The 14,828-nt window shown below is 39.3% G+C and overlaps 2 protein-coding genes across 2 annotated transcripts in view; both read left to right on the top strand.

Moving 5' to 3' along the window:
* Positions 1 to 6,003: 6,003 nt before the first annotated feature.
* LOC115925216 lies at positions 6,004 to 7,681 on the top strand. Its single transcript, XM_030988808.1, has 2 exons — positions 6,004 to 6,489; positions 6,533 to 7,681. The coding sequence occupies exons 1-2, from the start codon at positions 6,004 to 6,006 to the stop codon at positions 7,679 to 7,681; spliced, it is 1,635 nt and encodes a 544-aa protein (XP_030844668.1).
* A 2,035-nt stretch (positions 7,682 to 9,716) lies between these two features.
* LOC587671 overlaps positions 9,717 to 14,828 on the top strand; it is a 29,887-nt gene continuing 24,775 nt past the window's right edge. Inside the window, exon 1 of the mRNA XM_030988807.1 lies at positions 9,717 to 9,922. Coding sequence (XP_030844667.1) covers positions 9,864 to 9,922 — 59 coding nt within the window. The 5' untranslated portion in view covers positions 9,717 to 9,863. The remainder of the gene's footprint in view (positions 9,923 to 14,828) is intronic.

Raw genomic sequence — 14,828 nt, 5'->3', positions numbered from 1 at the left:
GTAAAACCCACAGAGAATTATACTGGATATGCGCTCATGAAAGTTATGTAACATTATTCAGTTATGCACCAACGGTACATTCTATGATACGCAGGTGGAAAAATTCTTTTCAAGAGGTCAAACAAAAGGTATTCATGAAGCACATCTAGGACTTTGGCAGTTATTATTCTAATATGCTCAAAGTGGGACCTCTCCATGTGTAAAAGATCTGTGGATATTTGGGGTCATTTGTACCATGTACTATCTGTAAACTCCCTTATTGAATTAAATATAATATAGGCGATTAGTATTTGGCAACAATTTAGCTTGCTCTTAGTTCTATATGTATAAATAATTTTAGTAGGAATGACATAAATATGACATATACATATATATATATAGACACAAGAAGCTTGGTTTGAACTTATTTATTTATATCGATTTATTATACCATCATCAGGTGACGTGAGCCTTACATGGCTTTATATAGGTGTGTATGTATACGCAAGTGGATGGTTACACCGTTGTATTCAAATGGGTACCGGTATTATTAAGCTGTCCTATGGATTAACGGTTGGTTTTATATACGACTTTGATTGTCCTGGGTTTTCCTCTCTTCATCGTAGGATTAAGATTTTTAAGGCCGTCTGTACTAGTTTGGCAAGCAGGGATTAGACCACCCAGCGAGGTCACTGACAGGTGGCTATCTCATCAACTCGGCTCTCAATTTACATAAAAAAGAGGATTGTGGCGAACCAATGGTCACCGATTATATATTGTTTGCTGTATAGAGGGAACAAATAGTTACACGTATTACAGTGGGGCTTTAAGGTTTAAGAGTGCAGGTAATCTGTTTTATTGTAGATCACTAATCTGTAAATTAGAAAATAAAGTAAGATATTTAATTAGAGGAGAAAGAGAGAGAGAGAGAGAGAGATAGAGAGAGAGGGAGAGTCAGCACATGAATCGATGTGATTGTTCTTGGCGTATTTGTTGTATGTGAAAAGTAAGTCTGTGTCGGGGTGTATTTCCCGTTTCACCAATATATTATTATACTCTGCCATGGCAGATAATACATTAAAGTAAATTCCGAGAGGTAAATGTCTTTAGAAATGACATTGCAAAGGCCTGTTTTTTTTAAATAATAATAATAACAAGAATAACGTTTGATTTACCATGGGTAGCCACTTCAGTTATGAAACTGCTCTTCCAGCGGGCCCTACATAACATAATATGTTATTACTACCCTTCTCCGATCTAATATGCTGAGCGCCTAGCTACAAGGCAGAAGGTCCCATTGTTATAAGTCTTTGGTATAACTCGGTCGGGGTTCAAACCCATGACCTCCCGTACATGAGGCGGGCGCTCTAACCACTGAGCCACCATGTCCTGTTGTGATAAGGCAATGTGATTAGTCTTGTTTTTATGGAAGGGCAAGCTTTGCAGCTTTTGTCTTTACATTTCTGTATGCCACTTTCCGCAATGGGTAATGTTTTAAATGCGTCCCTTGTTTGCAATTGTTGAAAATTTGAGTTTCTGCATTTATAAAGGGTTAGTTTTATCCCTTTTTACTTTGACAAAGTGCTTATGTATATGATATTGATATTGATTATCAGTTTCGGGTTATTTGGATTATGGGTATAAATAAATGATATTGGTTCAGTAATATCACATTTGCTTATATGTTTTATTTCTTCAAGAGAGAGTTTTTGGCTTTTTGTAAATACCGTTCTGTTTGATGGTTTCCTGGGGTTTCTGCCGGCCTAAGATGGCGCTAGAGGTGATTTTTGTGGTAGTGCTTGTAATACAGTATGGCTTCATTCTAGTCTTTCACTAAAAGAAAAAAAGCCTCAATCACATGTATGTTATATTGGTCCTGTCTCTTGTATTTAGGATCAAACAATGATCTAGTTTTCAAAAGAAGCATGGAAATGCCGTCAAAGGCATCGTTTAACAATGTTAAATCTGAGATTCATGGCCCTATGTATTATCAGTGTCTGTGATATGGTGTAATATTGAAGTCCTAAAAAAAAATTGCCCTTCAAAATGATCATGAAGTGCCTCAAAAAATAAAAATATTTGAGTGTCCGGTTTCATTTACCCTAAAAGACTTAAGGGTTATAAAAACCGTTCTGAAAACGGTTTCTGAAATTTCCATTTCTAGTCACAAATACCGTGATAATTAGACAAGCGATCGGTTCGTAAAATTCACTGGATTCCTGACAGACTAAAGGTTTTTAACTGGCCTGACTGACCTCAAGGTATCATTGCAGCATGAGCTAAATCCAGATTTTTGTTTCAGAATCTAAGACAAAGATATTCAATTCCTTTAATGTCATAGGCTTTATGTCGAACCCAGTTCTTTTATTTTTGCTTTGAATATGAGATGCCATGGACTACCAATGGTGTGTCTTTCTTAGAGTAGCATTTAATAATAATAATGGTGACTTCTTATACAGTGCGTCCCATATAAAACGAAACCGAGAATTATCGATGTATCATAACTTAATCACAATTATAATTAATAAATGACACATATTTGGAAAGCTGAGATCCTCTTCTTTCATTTGATGCAACTCATAATAATGCATATTTCACGCATGAGTGATTAAAATCGATTTAAAGAGAGGAAAACAAAAAGTCATTTGGCGGACGATATCTGAATTTCTAACAGAAAAACACATTTCTAGAAAGATGAGTTTCTACCCTTTCAAATGACACCTCAATCAGTAAAAATGAGCTAGGAATAACAAAGTTCTGTTTGTTTAAAGTAGTGCTTGCCTTTCCATAATTTGATTAAACGAATTCGTTTTCACTGGCTGCCTGCCGTATCAACAAACGAAATTAACAAAAGACTTAACTCCGTTTCGTTGACAATCAACCGTAGACGAAAAACTTCATGCACAGCTGATTGTCAACGAAACGGAGTTAAGTCTTTTATCAATTCTGCATTTTGCTACGGCAGGCAGCCAGTGAAAACGAATTTGTTTGCTAAAATTATGAAAATGTAAGGGCTACTTTAAACAAACAGAACTTTGTCATTCCTTGCTCATTTTTCCTGATTGAGGTGTCATATGAAAGGGCAGAAACCCAACCTTCTCGAAATGTGATTTTCTCTTTGAAATTCAGATACCGCCCGCCAAATGACTTTTCGGTTTCCTCTCTTCAAATTGATTTTAATCACTCATGCGTGAAATATGCATCATAATGAGTTGCATGAAATGAAAGAAGAGGATCTAAGCTTTCCATATATGTGTCATTTATTAATTATAGATGTGATTAAGTTATGATAAAACATCGATAATTCTCTGTTTCGTTTTCTCTGGGACGCACTGTATAGCGCACATGTCCGTCACGTTGTGACGCTCCTGGCGCTGCCCCGATTATTACCCTGGGTTTAGCAAGGCAGTCACTGCGACGCTCTAGCTTTTCAAGGAATTGATTCCTGTCAGGTACCCATTTACATCACCTGGGTTGAGTGTGGCAAATGTAGATCAATGTCTTGCCAAAGGACGTTGGTGCCGCGGCGGGACTCGAACCGCGGACCTTTCTGGGACGCACTGTATAGCGCACATGTCCGTCACGTTGAGACGCTCCTGGCGCTGCCCCGATTATTACCCTGGGTTTAGCAAGGCAGTCACTGCGACGCTCTAGCATTTCAAGGAATTGATTCCTGTCAGGTACCCATTTACATCACCTGGGTTGAGTGTGGCAAATGTAGATCAATGTCTTGCCAAAGGACGTTGGTGCCGCGGCGGGACTCGAACCGCGGACCTTTCTGGGACGCACTGTATAGCGCACATGTCCGTCACGTTGTGACGCTCCTGGCGCTACCCCGATTATTACCCTGGGTTTAGCAAGGCAGTCACTGCGACGCTCTAGCATTTCAAGGAATTGATTCCTGTCATTCACTATAGCGCCACCATATTGAGCAGCTGCAGTTATTTTAGTGATTTTAAGTTTCATTTTTTTATACTATTTTGCAGCTTTTATTCCTTTCTTTGAAGGATCTTGGTTTTTTTTCTACACTACATGGAGTCATTTTAGTTATCTCATCTACGTGTTTTCGTCAATTTTTACCATGTTTTGGACCTCTGTACTTTTAGTTTCTGCACTGTCATTGCATGGGTTTCTTTGCTTAGCCCCACAAATACAAAGTGAGTACTGCATACCATTGACTGTGACTTTGACTTTGTACATGTTAAATGACAAAGTGAACTCGTACCCGTGTAATTATTCTTTTTCGTGTCATTGGACAAGCATGATGTATAGCGCACATGATGTATAACGCACATGTATAGCGCACATGTCCGTCACGTTGTGACGCTCCTGGCGCTGCCCCGATTATTACCCTGGGTTTAGCAAGGCAGTCACTGCGACGCTCTAGCATTTCAAGGAATTGATTCCTGTCATTCACTATAGCGCCACCATATTGAGCAGCTGCAGTTATTTTAGTGATTTTAAGTTTCATTTTTGTATACTATTTTGCAGCTTTTATTCCTTTCTTTGAAGGATCTTGGGTTTTTTTCTACACTACATGGAGTCATTTTAGTTATCTCATCTACGTGTTTTCGTCAATTTTTACCATGTTTTGGACCTCTGTACTTTTAGTATCTGCACTGTCATTGCATGGGTTTCTTTGCTTAGCCCCACAAATACAAAGTGAGTACTGCATACCATTGACTGTGACTTTGACTTTGTACATGTTAAATGACAAAGTGAACTCGTACCCGTGTAATTATTCTTTTTCGTGTCATTGGACAAGCATGATGTATAGCGCACATGATGTATAACGCACATGTATAGCGCACATGTCCGTCACGTTGTGACGCTCCTGGCGCTGCCCCGATTATTACCCTGGGTTTAGCAAGGCAGTCACTGCGACGCTCTAGCATTTCAAGGAATTGATTCCTGTCATTCACTATAGCGCCACCATATTGAGCAGCTGCAGTTATTTTAGTGATTTTAAGTTTCATTTTTTTATACTATTTTGCAGCTTTTATTCCTTTCTTTGAAGGATCTTGGTTTTTTTTCTACACTACATGGAGTCATTTTAGTTATCTCATCTACGTGTTTTCGTCAATTTTTCCATGTTTTGGACCTCTGTACTTTTAGTTTCTGCACTGTCATTGCATGGGTTTCTTTGCTTAGCCCCACACATACAAAGTGAGTACTGCATACCATTGACTGTGACTTTGACTTTGTACATGTTAAATGACAAAGTGAACTCGTACCCGTGTAATTATTCTTTTTCGTGTCATTGGACAAGCATGATGCAACATAGTACTTCTATCCAATATTCTGCCTCAGAACTGTATCAACTGAGAAATAAATACACGAGAAGTGCAGTTTCACAGGACATTTTTAATAGACTTAAAGACCTTGGGATTTTACGAACTCGTCGTGGTAGTCGAGGTGGTCAACACCGCAGATACAGGCATCGATATCCACCTCTTTATGAATTTATACCATGGGATTCGTCAGTTCCCTTAAGTGACACTGAAGCCGAATCACCAATTCCTGTCCTCATCCGGGGCAGGATTCATCATGATTTGCATGTGTTCGCTACTCGTACCAGTGAATCTTTGATTGACATTCAACTTCAGCATCGAGCTCCAAAGTGCCTTCCCACCTTAATGCTCTTTAACGCACGATCGCTGAACAAGAAATTCAACCAGTTCCATGCTATACTACAGACTAACTTCAAGGATACGTATTTAATTGCAGTCACCGAAACTTGGTTTTCAGAGACAAATCCTGCTTCAGCATGCCAGTTGCCGTTGTATCATCTCTTCCACAAGGACCGTAGAGGGCAGAAGGGAGGGGGTGTTGCACTCTATGTGCGAGATGATATGAACCCTACGGAGGTCTTCAGCGACACAGTCCCCCCACATCTTGAAGCCCTCTGGTTCTGCCTGAGATCCTCTGCTGCAGTGCATCTCCCAAAGGACAACTTTGTTGGGGGTGATTTACTCTCCCCCGCGGTCTCCACATCGAGCTGAAATGATTGAACACATTATCAATATGGTTGACCGTGCTCGACTTCATGCCACCAACGCTTCATTAATTATCATGGGCGATTTCAATGACCTAGAAACCGATGAGATTGAAAGACATACCTCGTTGTCTCAGATAGTCAAGGAGCCTACTCGTGAATCGGCTATCCTGGACAAGATTCTGACTGACCTTAATGAGGACTTTTGTGATCCTCAGATTTCGACGCCAATTGCTTCTAGCGATCACAATGTTGTTACCGTCCTGCCTTGTCTCCTGCCGCCTCCCAGGAAATCCACCAGAACATCCCATCGCCCCTTTCGTGAATCCTCTGTCAGGGCTTTCGGGCAATGGGTACAGCAGATGGACTGGTCTATTATTGGGGACTTTGATGCTAATGACATGGCTTCAGAGTTCAATGACCTAATCAACACCAAGTTCAGACAATATTTTGAACTTGTTACTGTCAAACGAAGGTTAGATGATGAACCATGGATGAATGATGAGATTCGCAGAGCAATCAATCGCCGCGATTCTTCCTTTCGACATGGGCATCCAGACTTTAAACGGCCATGTACAGAGATTGATCGATAACGCGAAGGACTCATTCTACCAGCGCAAAGTTGAACATCTTAAGAAATCGGAGCCTGGGAAGTGGCACCAGCAAATCCGTCATCTTGCTGGCATCCGTAAGAAGCAGCTTAATCTTTCATCTGACGGCAGATCAGATATTGACATTGCTAATGAGCTAAACACGCACTTCGCTGCCATCTGCTCTTCATTGCCACCACTCGACAGGGGTGCTCTGTCGGCTTTTCTACCAGCGCCCTCACCCCCTCCTGTGATTGACCGTCGGAGGGTTTACAAGCGCCTCTGTGGAATCAGCACTGCCAAGGCCTGTCATCCCAATGATCCCCCTTCGCGACTGTTGAAGGAGTTCGCTTATGAACTTTCTGAACCTTTGACCACTCTCTTCAATCTTTGCCTCAGTCAGGGTTGCTTCCCTGACATATGGAAACATGCATCTATCAGTGCTATTCCCAAAACTAATCCCGTCACCAGCTATGATCAGCTCCGGCCAATCTCCATAACACCCACGTTAGCGCGTATCTTTGAAGGTTTCCTCGCTGACTGGATCATGAGCAGCATCCGCCCGTTTGTTGACCACCGCCAGTTTGGTAATCTTCGTGGATCGTCAGTTACGCACTACTTGGTCAGCCTGCTCGACACCATCCACAGAGGGCTTGACAAGGGTGGCACTCTCGCTAACCTCTGCGTTGTGGATTTTTCTAAGGCTTTTGATCATGTCAACCACACCATTGTTATGAACAAGTTGATCGACTTAGGTGTTGATCACTCTATCATCCCTACTATCTGCAGCTTCCTTTCCAACAGAGCGCAGACCGTCCGCTACCATGGGAAATCCTCTCAACAACAAGCCATCACCTGTGGGGTACCCCAAGGTATTCGCCTCGGACCAGTCCTATTTCTGGTCCTTATCAACGATGCAGCTCTTGAAAGTGATAACCGATGGAAATATGTGGATGACTTGACAATCGTGGAGGTCTTGAAGAAAACGCATCCATCTGAATTGCAGTCGCAACTAGACTCGTTGATCCAATGGTGCAAAGACAGCACCTGTTTGGACATCAGGGATCACAAACAACCACTCTGTAAGCATCGAGCGAGTTCAGAGGAGAGCTCTTAGGATTATTACCTACCCTGACTCTAGAACTTATGATGAACTGCAATCTCATCTTGGTGTCTCCTCTCTTAAAGAGAGACGCACATCCCTTTCTCAAAGATTTGCAGAATCACTTCTCCAATCTAAGGTTCATCGACAGCTCCTGCCTGAGAGCAGAGTTAATGACTATAGCCGCATCCTGCGAAATGCACTTGATTTGTCCTTGCCTAAGATGAGAACTACGAGGTACCGAACTTCCCCCATCCCATCTTTCACTCGATCTTTGAATAATAATAAATAGAGGCTTAGGTAATTACCAGTATGTTGTATGTCATGTATTTCAGCAATAATATAATTATGTGCAATATTAATTGTCATGATGATTGGCACAGCAGGTTCTTCCATTCATTCATATTTTGATGTTGCATGTACTTTTATCCTTCCTCTCACTATCTAATCCCTTTTCTCTATCTGAACTTGCCACTTTTCAAATTTCCTTTTCTTCTTCAGTTCTGATCTTTCCTCTCTATTTCTATTTCACTCCCACCCCCTCTCTCTCAGCTCTGTCTCTCTGTCTCTCTGTCTCTCTGTCTCTCTCTCTCTCTCTCTTTGCTCTCTCTGCCTCTTCCTCTTTATCCCTTTGTCTCTCCTTCCTCCCCTCTGTTTCTCTCTCACACTTTCTGTCCCTCCCTCCTCCTCTCCACCTCTTTCCTCTTATGATGATGTTTTACAGTACAACATTCTATAATTATATTTCTATAATTATATGTTATTTTTACTGTGACCAATAACACCTAAGGAATTCCATTTTTTTTGAAAATAATGATAAATTGAGGCTTAGGTAATTATCAGTATGTTATATGTCATGTATTTCAGCAATATAATTATGTGCAATATTAACTGCCATGATGATTGGCTGGCGGGTTCTTCCATTCATTCGTATTTTGATATTGCATGTACTTTTATTTTCCTCTCACTCCCTCATTCCTTTTTTCTATTCGAACTTGTTTCTTTTCAAATTTCCTTCTCTCTTCTTCAGTTCTGGTCTTTCCTCTTTATTCTTTATTTCACTCCCATTCCCTCTCTCTCAGCCTCTTCCTCTTACTCCCTTCATCTCTTCTTCCTCCTCTCTGTTTCTCTCTCTCACTTTCTGTCTCTCCCTCCTCTTCTCCACCTCATTCTCTTCTGATGATGTTTTACAGTACAACATTCTTTAATTATCTGCTATTCTTACTGTAACCAATAATACCTAAGGAATTCCATTGTTCTCATGTGCAATATGTTTATACATTATACTGTACTCATATCACGCTTGTGATTAGCACACTGCCAAGACTCCAATTGTAATACTTTTTAATACTCAACACTCAATACTCAATACTCAATACTCAATACTTAATTACAATTTTTCTAATGTTACAGTTAATTGAATTCAAGTATTTGTATACATTTTATTTGTTTATATGTCAACATTTATTCATTTTTGCTAGCAATATTTCATATTTTGTATTTTTAAAAAAATCTTTTTTTGTTGTTTTGTTTTTTTGTTACTACTTTAATGTTTTAACTTAAAAATGTATTCATTGTTATATATTTGTCCTCATTTGCTATGTTATCTTTATGTTTTTGAATGCTTTTTATATTGATGTAAACTTGCATTTTTAGTCCTCGGACTTGTTGACAAGTAATGAATAAAACCTTATTTGAACTTGAACTTGAACTTGAACTTAAGATCGACAGTCCATCGACTTATCCACTCGAATAATAATAATGAAAGTAACGGTTCACACTTCTTCCTGTCATCTTAATTCAGTTATCTAAATTAAATTTCCTCGTGCACTAAAAGTGCTACGGTTTGTCTGCGTGCTCCTAAATCCGTAAGGAGGCGGTACTCACCACGTACAGATACCAAAATTTTGCCCACGTTTTTGCACGTAGACAGCACGCACTTGCAAGTACGGCGGGTTGTGACCACCGCATATGGGTCTGCGACTCCCCCACCCCATGCGCACCCGCACACTCTCCCACACCTCACTGCCTCTCAAGCGTATGTGTCGAGTGCACCTTGCAGGCAAGCACATAAGCGGACTAGATTACGTTTACGGGTTATTATAGTGCAAGCAAGCGACAGAGATAGAAGTACACAAAGAACACTTAATTCTAAACAGATTTCAGTGGTGACATCAAAACATCGTCGATATTCAAAATGGGGTCGTATATGTCGACCCACGAAGATTACAAGCACGTCGATGAACAGGGTGAACGGTGAGTTCTACAGTTAAAAAACTTTAAAGGGCAATCGAACCCTTGTAATAAATGCATTGGCAGGAAAGCAAATAAAATAAGAGAAACGAAAATGCGAACGTTTAGAATAAATCAGGCCAATAATAAGGAAGTTATGAATATTATAGATATGACATCACTAAAATACCGTGCGAATGCCACATTAGCATTTTTGTCAGCGGATTGTTACGTAGTCATGGGACAACTCTCCCGTTTTTCGCGTACAAAATATCATTATTTTTTTTGTTTTTCCTTTTAAGTGCCTTCTCCCTTTGGGGCACTAATAAAAATAATCTTTTAAAGTTAAAACGAAAATGGAAATTCTTTTTGCCCAATTGATCGTGAGCCCGGCAGCCACTGAGCAGCGCCAGATCGACGTTGCTCTTTCCCTTATTGTTGAACGCCAAACAAGGTAGCAGCAACTCCCGTCTTTTAACGTCTTTTGGGGTTCGAACCCACGGCTTCCCGGTTGTGAGGCGGAAGCTCTACTGACTGAGCCAGCACACCGGTACTCAAAGTATAATATAGATTTTGCATTATATCATGTCCTATTATAAGAAGGAACCCTCCTGAATGATACATTTTGAAAACTTACATTTTATTAATGTTGTGTGTTGAAATAAATTGGAAAGTAGTCTGGCACTTCTTCACAGTGACATTAACAATCTAGCTAGTTTGAGGTGCCCAAACATATAATGATATCAACTTTCAAAAATGCATGTCTTTCTTATTTTTTGTCTGATTTAATTCAAACTCTCCACAGTCTGCTTCTCTGATTTTTCTACTTTTTTTTTTAGAGTACTGTAGTTGTCGATTAAGGTTGGATTTTCCCTTTTCCCTTTTGGTGCGGTGTAGGTTCCATGAACTACTGTAAATCAATTTTGTAAACATGATGGATGCGTACAAAAATCCTTTTTTTAAAATTGTATAATGAAGAAGAGAAGATTCATGCTTTTTGGGAGGGTGAGCTAATAAGAACTTTTGGATTTACAATATGAATCCTCATTTATTGCGTCATCTTATGCCAACACATGGACTTATTATCGGATGTATATAAATATATATATATATATATATATATATCTCACAGCGTCATTAGACGGACATATGTAGTGAAAAAAATGAGTCATTAGGTAGACATGGTCATTAGCAGGACATTTGTGTGTCCAGTTAACGATTGAACACTAGAAGTAATGCCCTCTACGTACGTTTGCAGACAATATGTATCATTAGTTATTAGTTTAATTATTTATATTGTTTTAGATTTAGGGTTAGGGTTAGGTTTAGTGCTCGGGTTAGGGTTAGGGTAATATACCAGTTTATATGATGTCCGGTTAATGTACCATTATCGGTCAAGGCATGGCCACACGAAGGATTTGTTTTCTGTTGGGGACCGGGGAAAAAGCAATGAATTGATAATTTATTGCATTTTCTTAGGTTTAAGAATAAAAACCGTGTCGATGTGCAATATTAGTGCCCTTTTGTGAGGCATTAATCCTCATTACTGTCAAATATGACTTAAAGATAAGGTTGAGTTCTGGTCATGCGATTGCATTGTGAAAGAAAAGGTGCGGAATGGATCAGAAAAATTTGATCATGTAGCATGTTAGTATTGGTGTGTACTGCAGGGTTCCGGAGTCATCAAAATCATAATAAATTTGGCCTAGTCTTGGTTAAGTAACAAGCACTGTACACAGAAAGATGTATACGTGACTACATAAGTGGTGTCGGGGCTACTTACCTTGATTTCCTTATTTTTATATGCTCATTACTCAGCCAGTATACATTTTCTTCAAAATTTGTTCGGCAAATGACATTTATTTGTAATCTTGAACATTCAGTGTAAGTTTCCTTTGATTAGGTGAGAATTCATTTTTTTTTTAACCACAACTCAAGTTTATCTTTAAAGAGAAGGTTGAGTTCTGGGAAGAGGTGAACAAATAATTTGTGAGCGTTATCGTTGTATTATGCAAGTGTGGAAGAACATCAGATTCAAAATGCTTCCCGAGAAGCATGGCTTTTCAAATGCCTTAATATTCTAAATATGACATGTAACATCATAAAAATCGGGAAAAGTTTTTATGCCACATGTTCTTGTAGTCCCATAACAATTTTCTGTTTACAGGGTTTTTAACTTTACCAGACTGGGCCACATTTCTTATAATTTTGGTGATTCCAGAACCTTGCAGTACACACCAATACTTATATGCTAGATGATCAACCTTTTCTGATCGATTCCACAACGCTTCTTTTCACAATGTAATAGCATGACCAGAACTCACCTTTATCTTTAAGGACGTAGGTCCCCTAGTTGATAATCATTGTAGCATACACTTGCTTTAGCAGTCACGCACCCCCCCCCCGCCCCACTCAGGGAACCGAGGGACTGCATTCATGTTCCCGGAATCTCCGGCAAAGGGGTTACTTTTCACGCAACAAAGTCCGGCTCGTAAAACACACAACAAAATCGGCCTGTATTAAACATGCATACGCATACCCTAAATAACACTGAGTGGGGGGGGGGGGGCGCAAAACAAACGCTCGTGAGTTATTATTCAATAAAATCTGAGAATGTAAACTATTATTTAGGTATATTATGAATAAATCATTGCATAAATTAGGGTTAAAAAAATTATTCCAACAGTGTAGATGTCCAGTTAATACAACATGTAGGGTTATATATATATATATACATATCCATGCGTGTGTGAGTTGTGCATTTGTGGGCGTGTGTATCAGCGCACGTTGATTGGGGTGTGTTTGTGCCGTATGAATATACCAAATTTGATTTTAAAAGAATATATATTTAGCATCGACTGATACACATTTTAAAGCGGAACAGCAACTTAAATAATATCCGCTAAATAAATGCTATAGGGATAAAGCAAATTCGTCGTAGGTGAAATCCGCAGTGACACATATTGGAATATTATTGGCAAAAGTAGACATTAATAAAATGATTGAGGGGAACACCTAGAGCCCGCGCGGAAGTATGGGGAAGGAAGGGGTAAAGGGACGTGCATAAATCTCAAACATATGACTGATGTAGTCGCCCCTCCCCCCCCCCCCTAAGTACCGCAACCAGTACACCTCGACCTGGCCTTTTTACCACCGTAGGGGGTGGTGTAGGAGTATACATGACGTATTTATTACACAACACCCCTCCCCCCTCCCCATCCCCGCCAAGCACTTTCACAAACGTGCTAGACAAGACAAGACTCATTTTTACTTCAAGATTAAGATTGATGTCAAAGCTAATATTCACCTGATCTGGCGAAGCATTCTACGCAATTGTCCACCTTGATAACCTCTCTCCCCTATTTGTATTACATGTTTATGTTTTTGGTGTTCAAAACTCCATTTACTAGCAGGGACTGTAAACACTCTAGGATGTAAAATGTTTTAGTACTAGATTAGGACAACTATAGACATGATAATGTGACTGATATATGATCAAAGACAAACTTTGCCCCAAATCACTAACTTTTCCTTTTCAAGCATGCAAACTAAACTGTTTTTGGTTTTTATTTGAACTTATTGTTGGTCGAGGTGTTTTTAATACTTTTTTTCTTTCTTTTAAATTTATTTCTTCTTGCTTTTTTTCTTCAAAGTAAATATCACTCAAGTTTCCACCTCCATTATTAGAATTACAGTACTGTCAATATTCGACCTCTTGATTAAACTTGCATCTATTAATACAAATAAGTTGATTAGTGCATTTCACATTACACGACGCAAATTACACCCCAATGGCCCTTCAGAAATATAAAAAAATAACCTTTTGCTATCTAGCGTCATTATTGACTCATTTCTTTTCGTTAAAACGGGTGTTCTGATTTGTCGTTTCATGCACGCCTACACGAGCAGATTATACACATATATATGTTTATATATATTTAAATATTTATATATATATATATATATATACGTATATATATATATGTATATATATACATATATATATGTATATATACATATATATATATATATATATATATATATATATATATAAGTTCGAAACGACTAGTAGACCTATCATGTCATCTCTTGATATAAACAGTGAAACCTGTATATAAAGACCGCTCAAAGGAGACCAACAAATCAGTCTTGATAGACAGGTGGTCACTAAAGCAGGTTTGACAATATATTTAAAACTGAATATTTATGCTTTTCAGATATTTTCCCCTGCATACTGTTCTCCCCCCTCCCCCAGGCCCACCCACCCACCTCATTCTTGTTGCACAGAATCCTTGCCTGTTTTGTCAACCTTAGATGCATCTGATCTTGTGTATTTCAAGTTCAATCCGAATGTCTTGAATGGCCAAATCCTCAAACAAATCCTCTGTTGTCCTCTGAATGACACCTTTGTTGACATTACGAGGCCCCAATACGAACACTACACAATACAAATAATAAACAGGTTTGAGTGCGTGATGGTCGATGCAGCGCTTGAGGGTATATGGTAACAAAATTATCACGTGATCCATTTTGACGCTACTCATTGGCTACAATCTTAAACCCATTTTAAGAGTATAATGATATAATATTCGGTTCTTGCATACCGCATATCACATTATATAACATCTCTATGCGCTTCCAAAGAGCTTTGGAAATATTACCCTAGCTTTAGCTCCGACAGCGGTTATCAGCGCAGTGCATTTCAATGAATAATCCTACCAGGTACCAATGTACCTCACCTGGGTCGAGTGTGGCAAATGTAGATTAATGTCTTGCCAAAGGACATTAGTGCCGCAGCGGGACTTTAACCACGGACCATGTGATCCACAGTCCGGTGACATATCCACTCGACCACGACACCTCTACAAGCGTCTTCTCTCGTCTTACAGTTACACTACACACAATATATTGTGGATAGCACATCATTATA

Source organism: Strongylocentrotus purpuratus, unplaced genomic scaffold (assembly GCF_000002235.5).
Source record: "Strongylocentrotus purpuratus isolate Spur 01 unplaced genomic scaffold, Spur_5.0 spur5_scaffold_18, whole genome shotgun sequence".
Lineage (NCBI taxonomy): Eukaryota > Metazoa > Echinodermata > Echinoidea > Camarodonta > Strongylocentrotidae > Strongylocentrotus > Strongylocentrotus purpuratus.
Note: the sequence above shows the minus strand (reverse complement) of the source record. Positions and strands in the feature narration are given on the sequence as shown.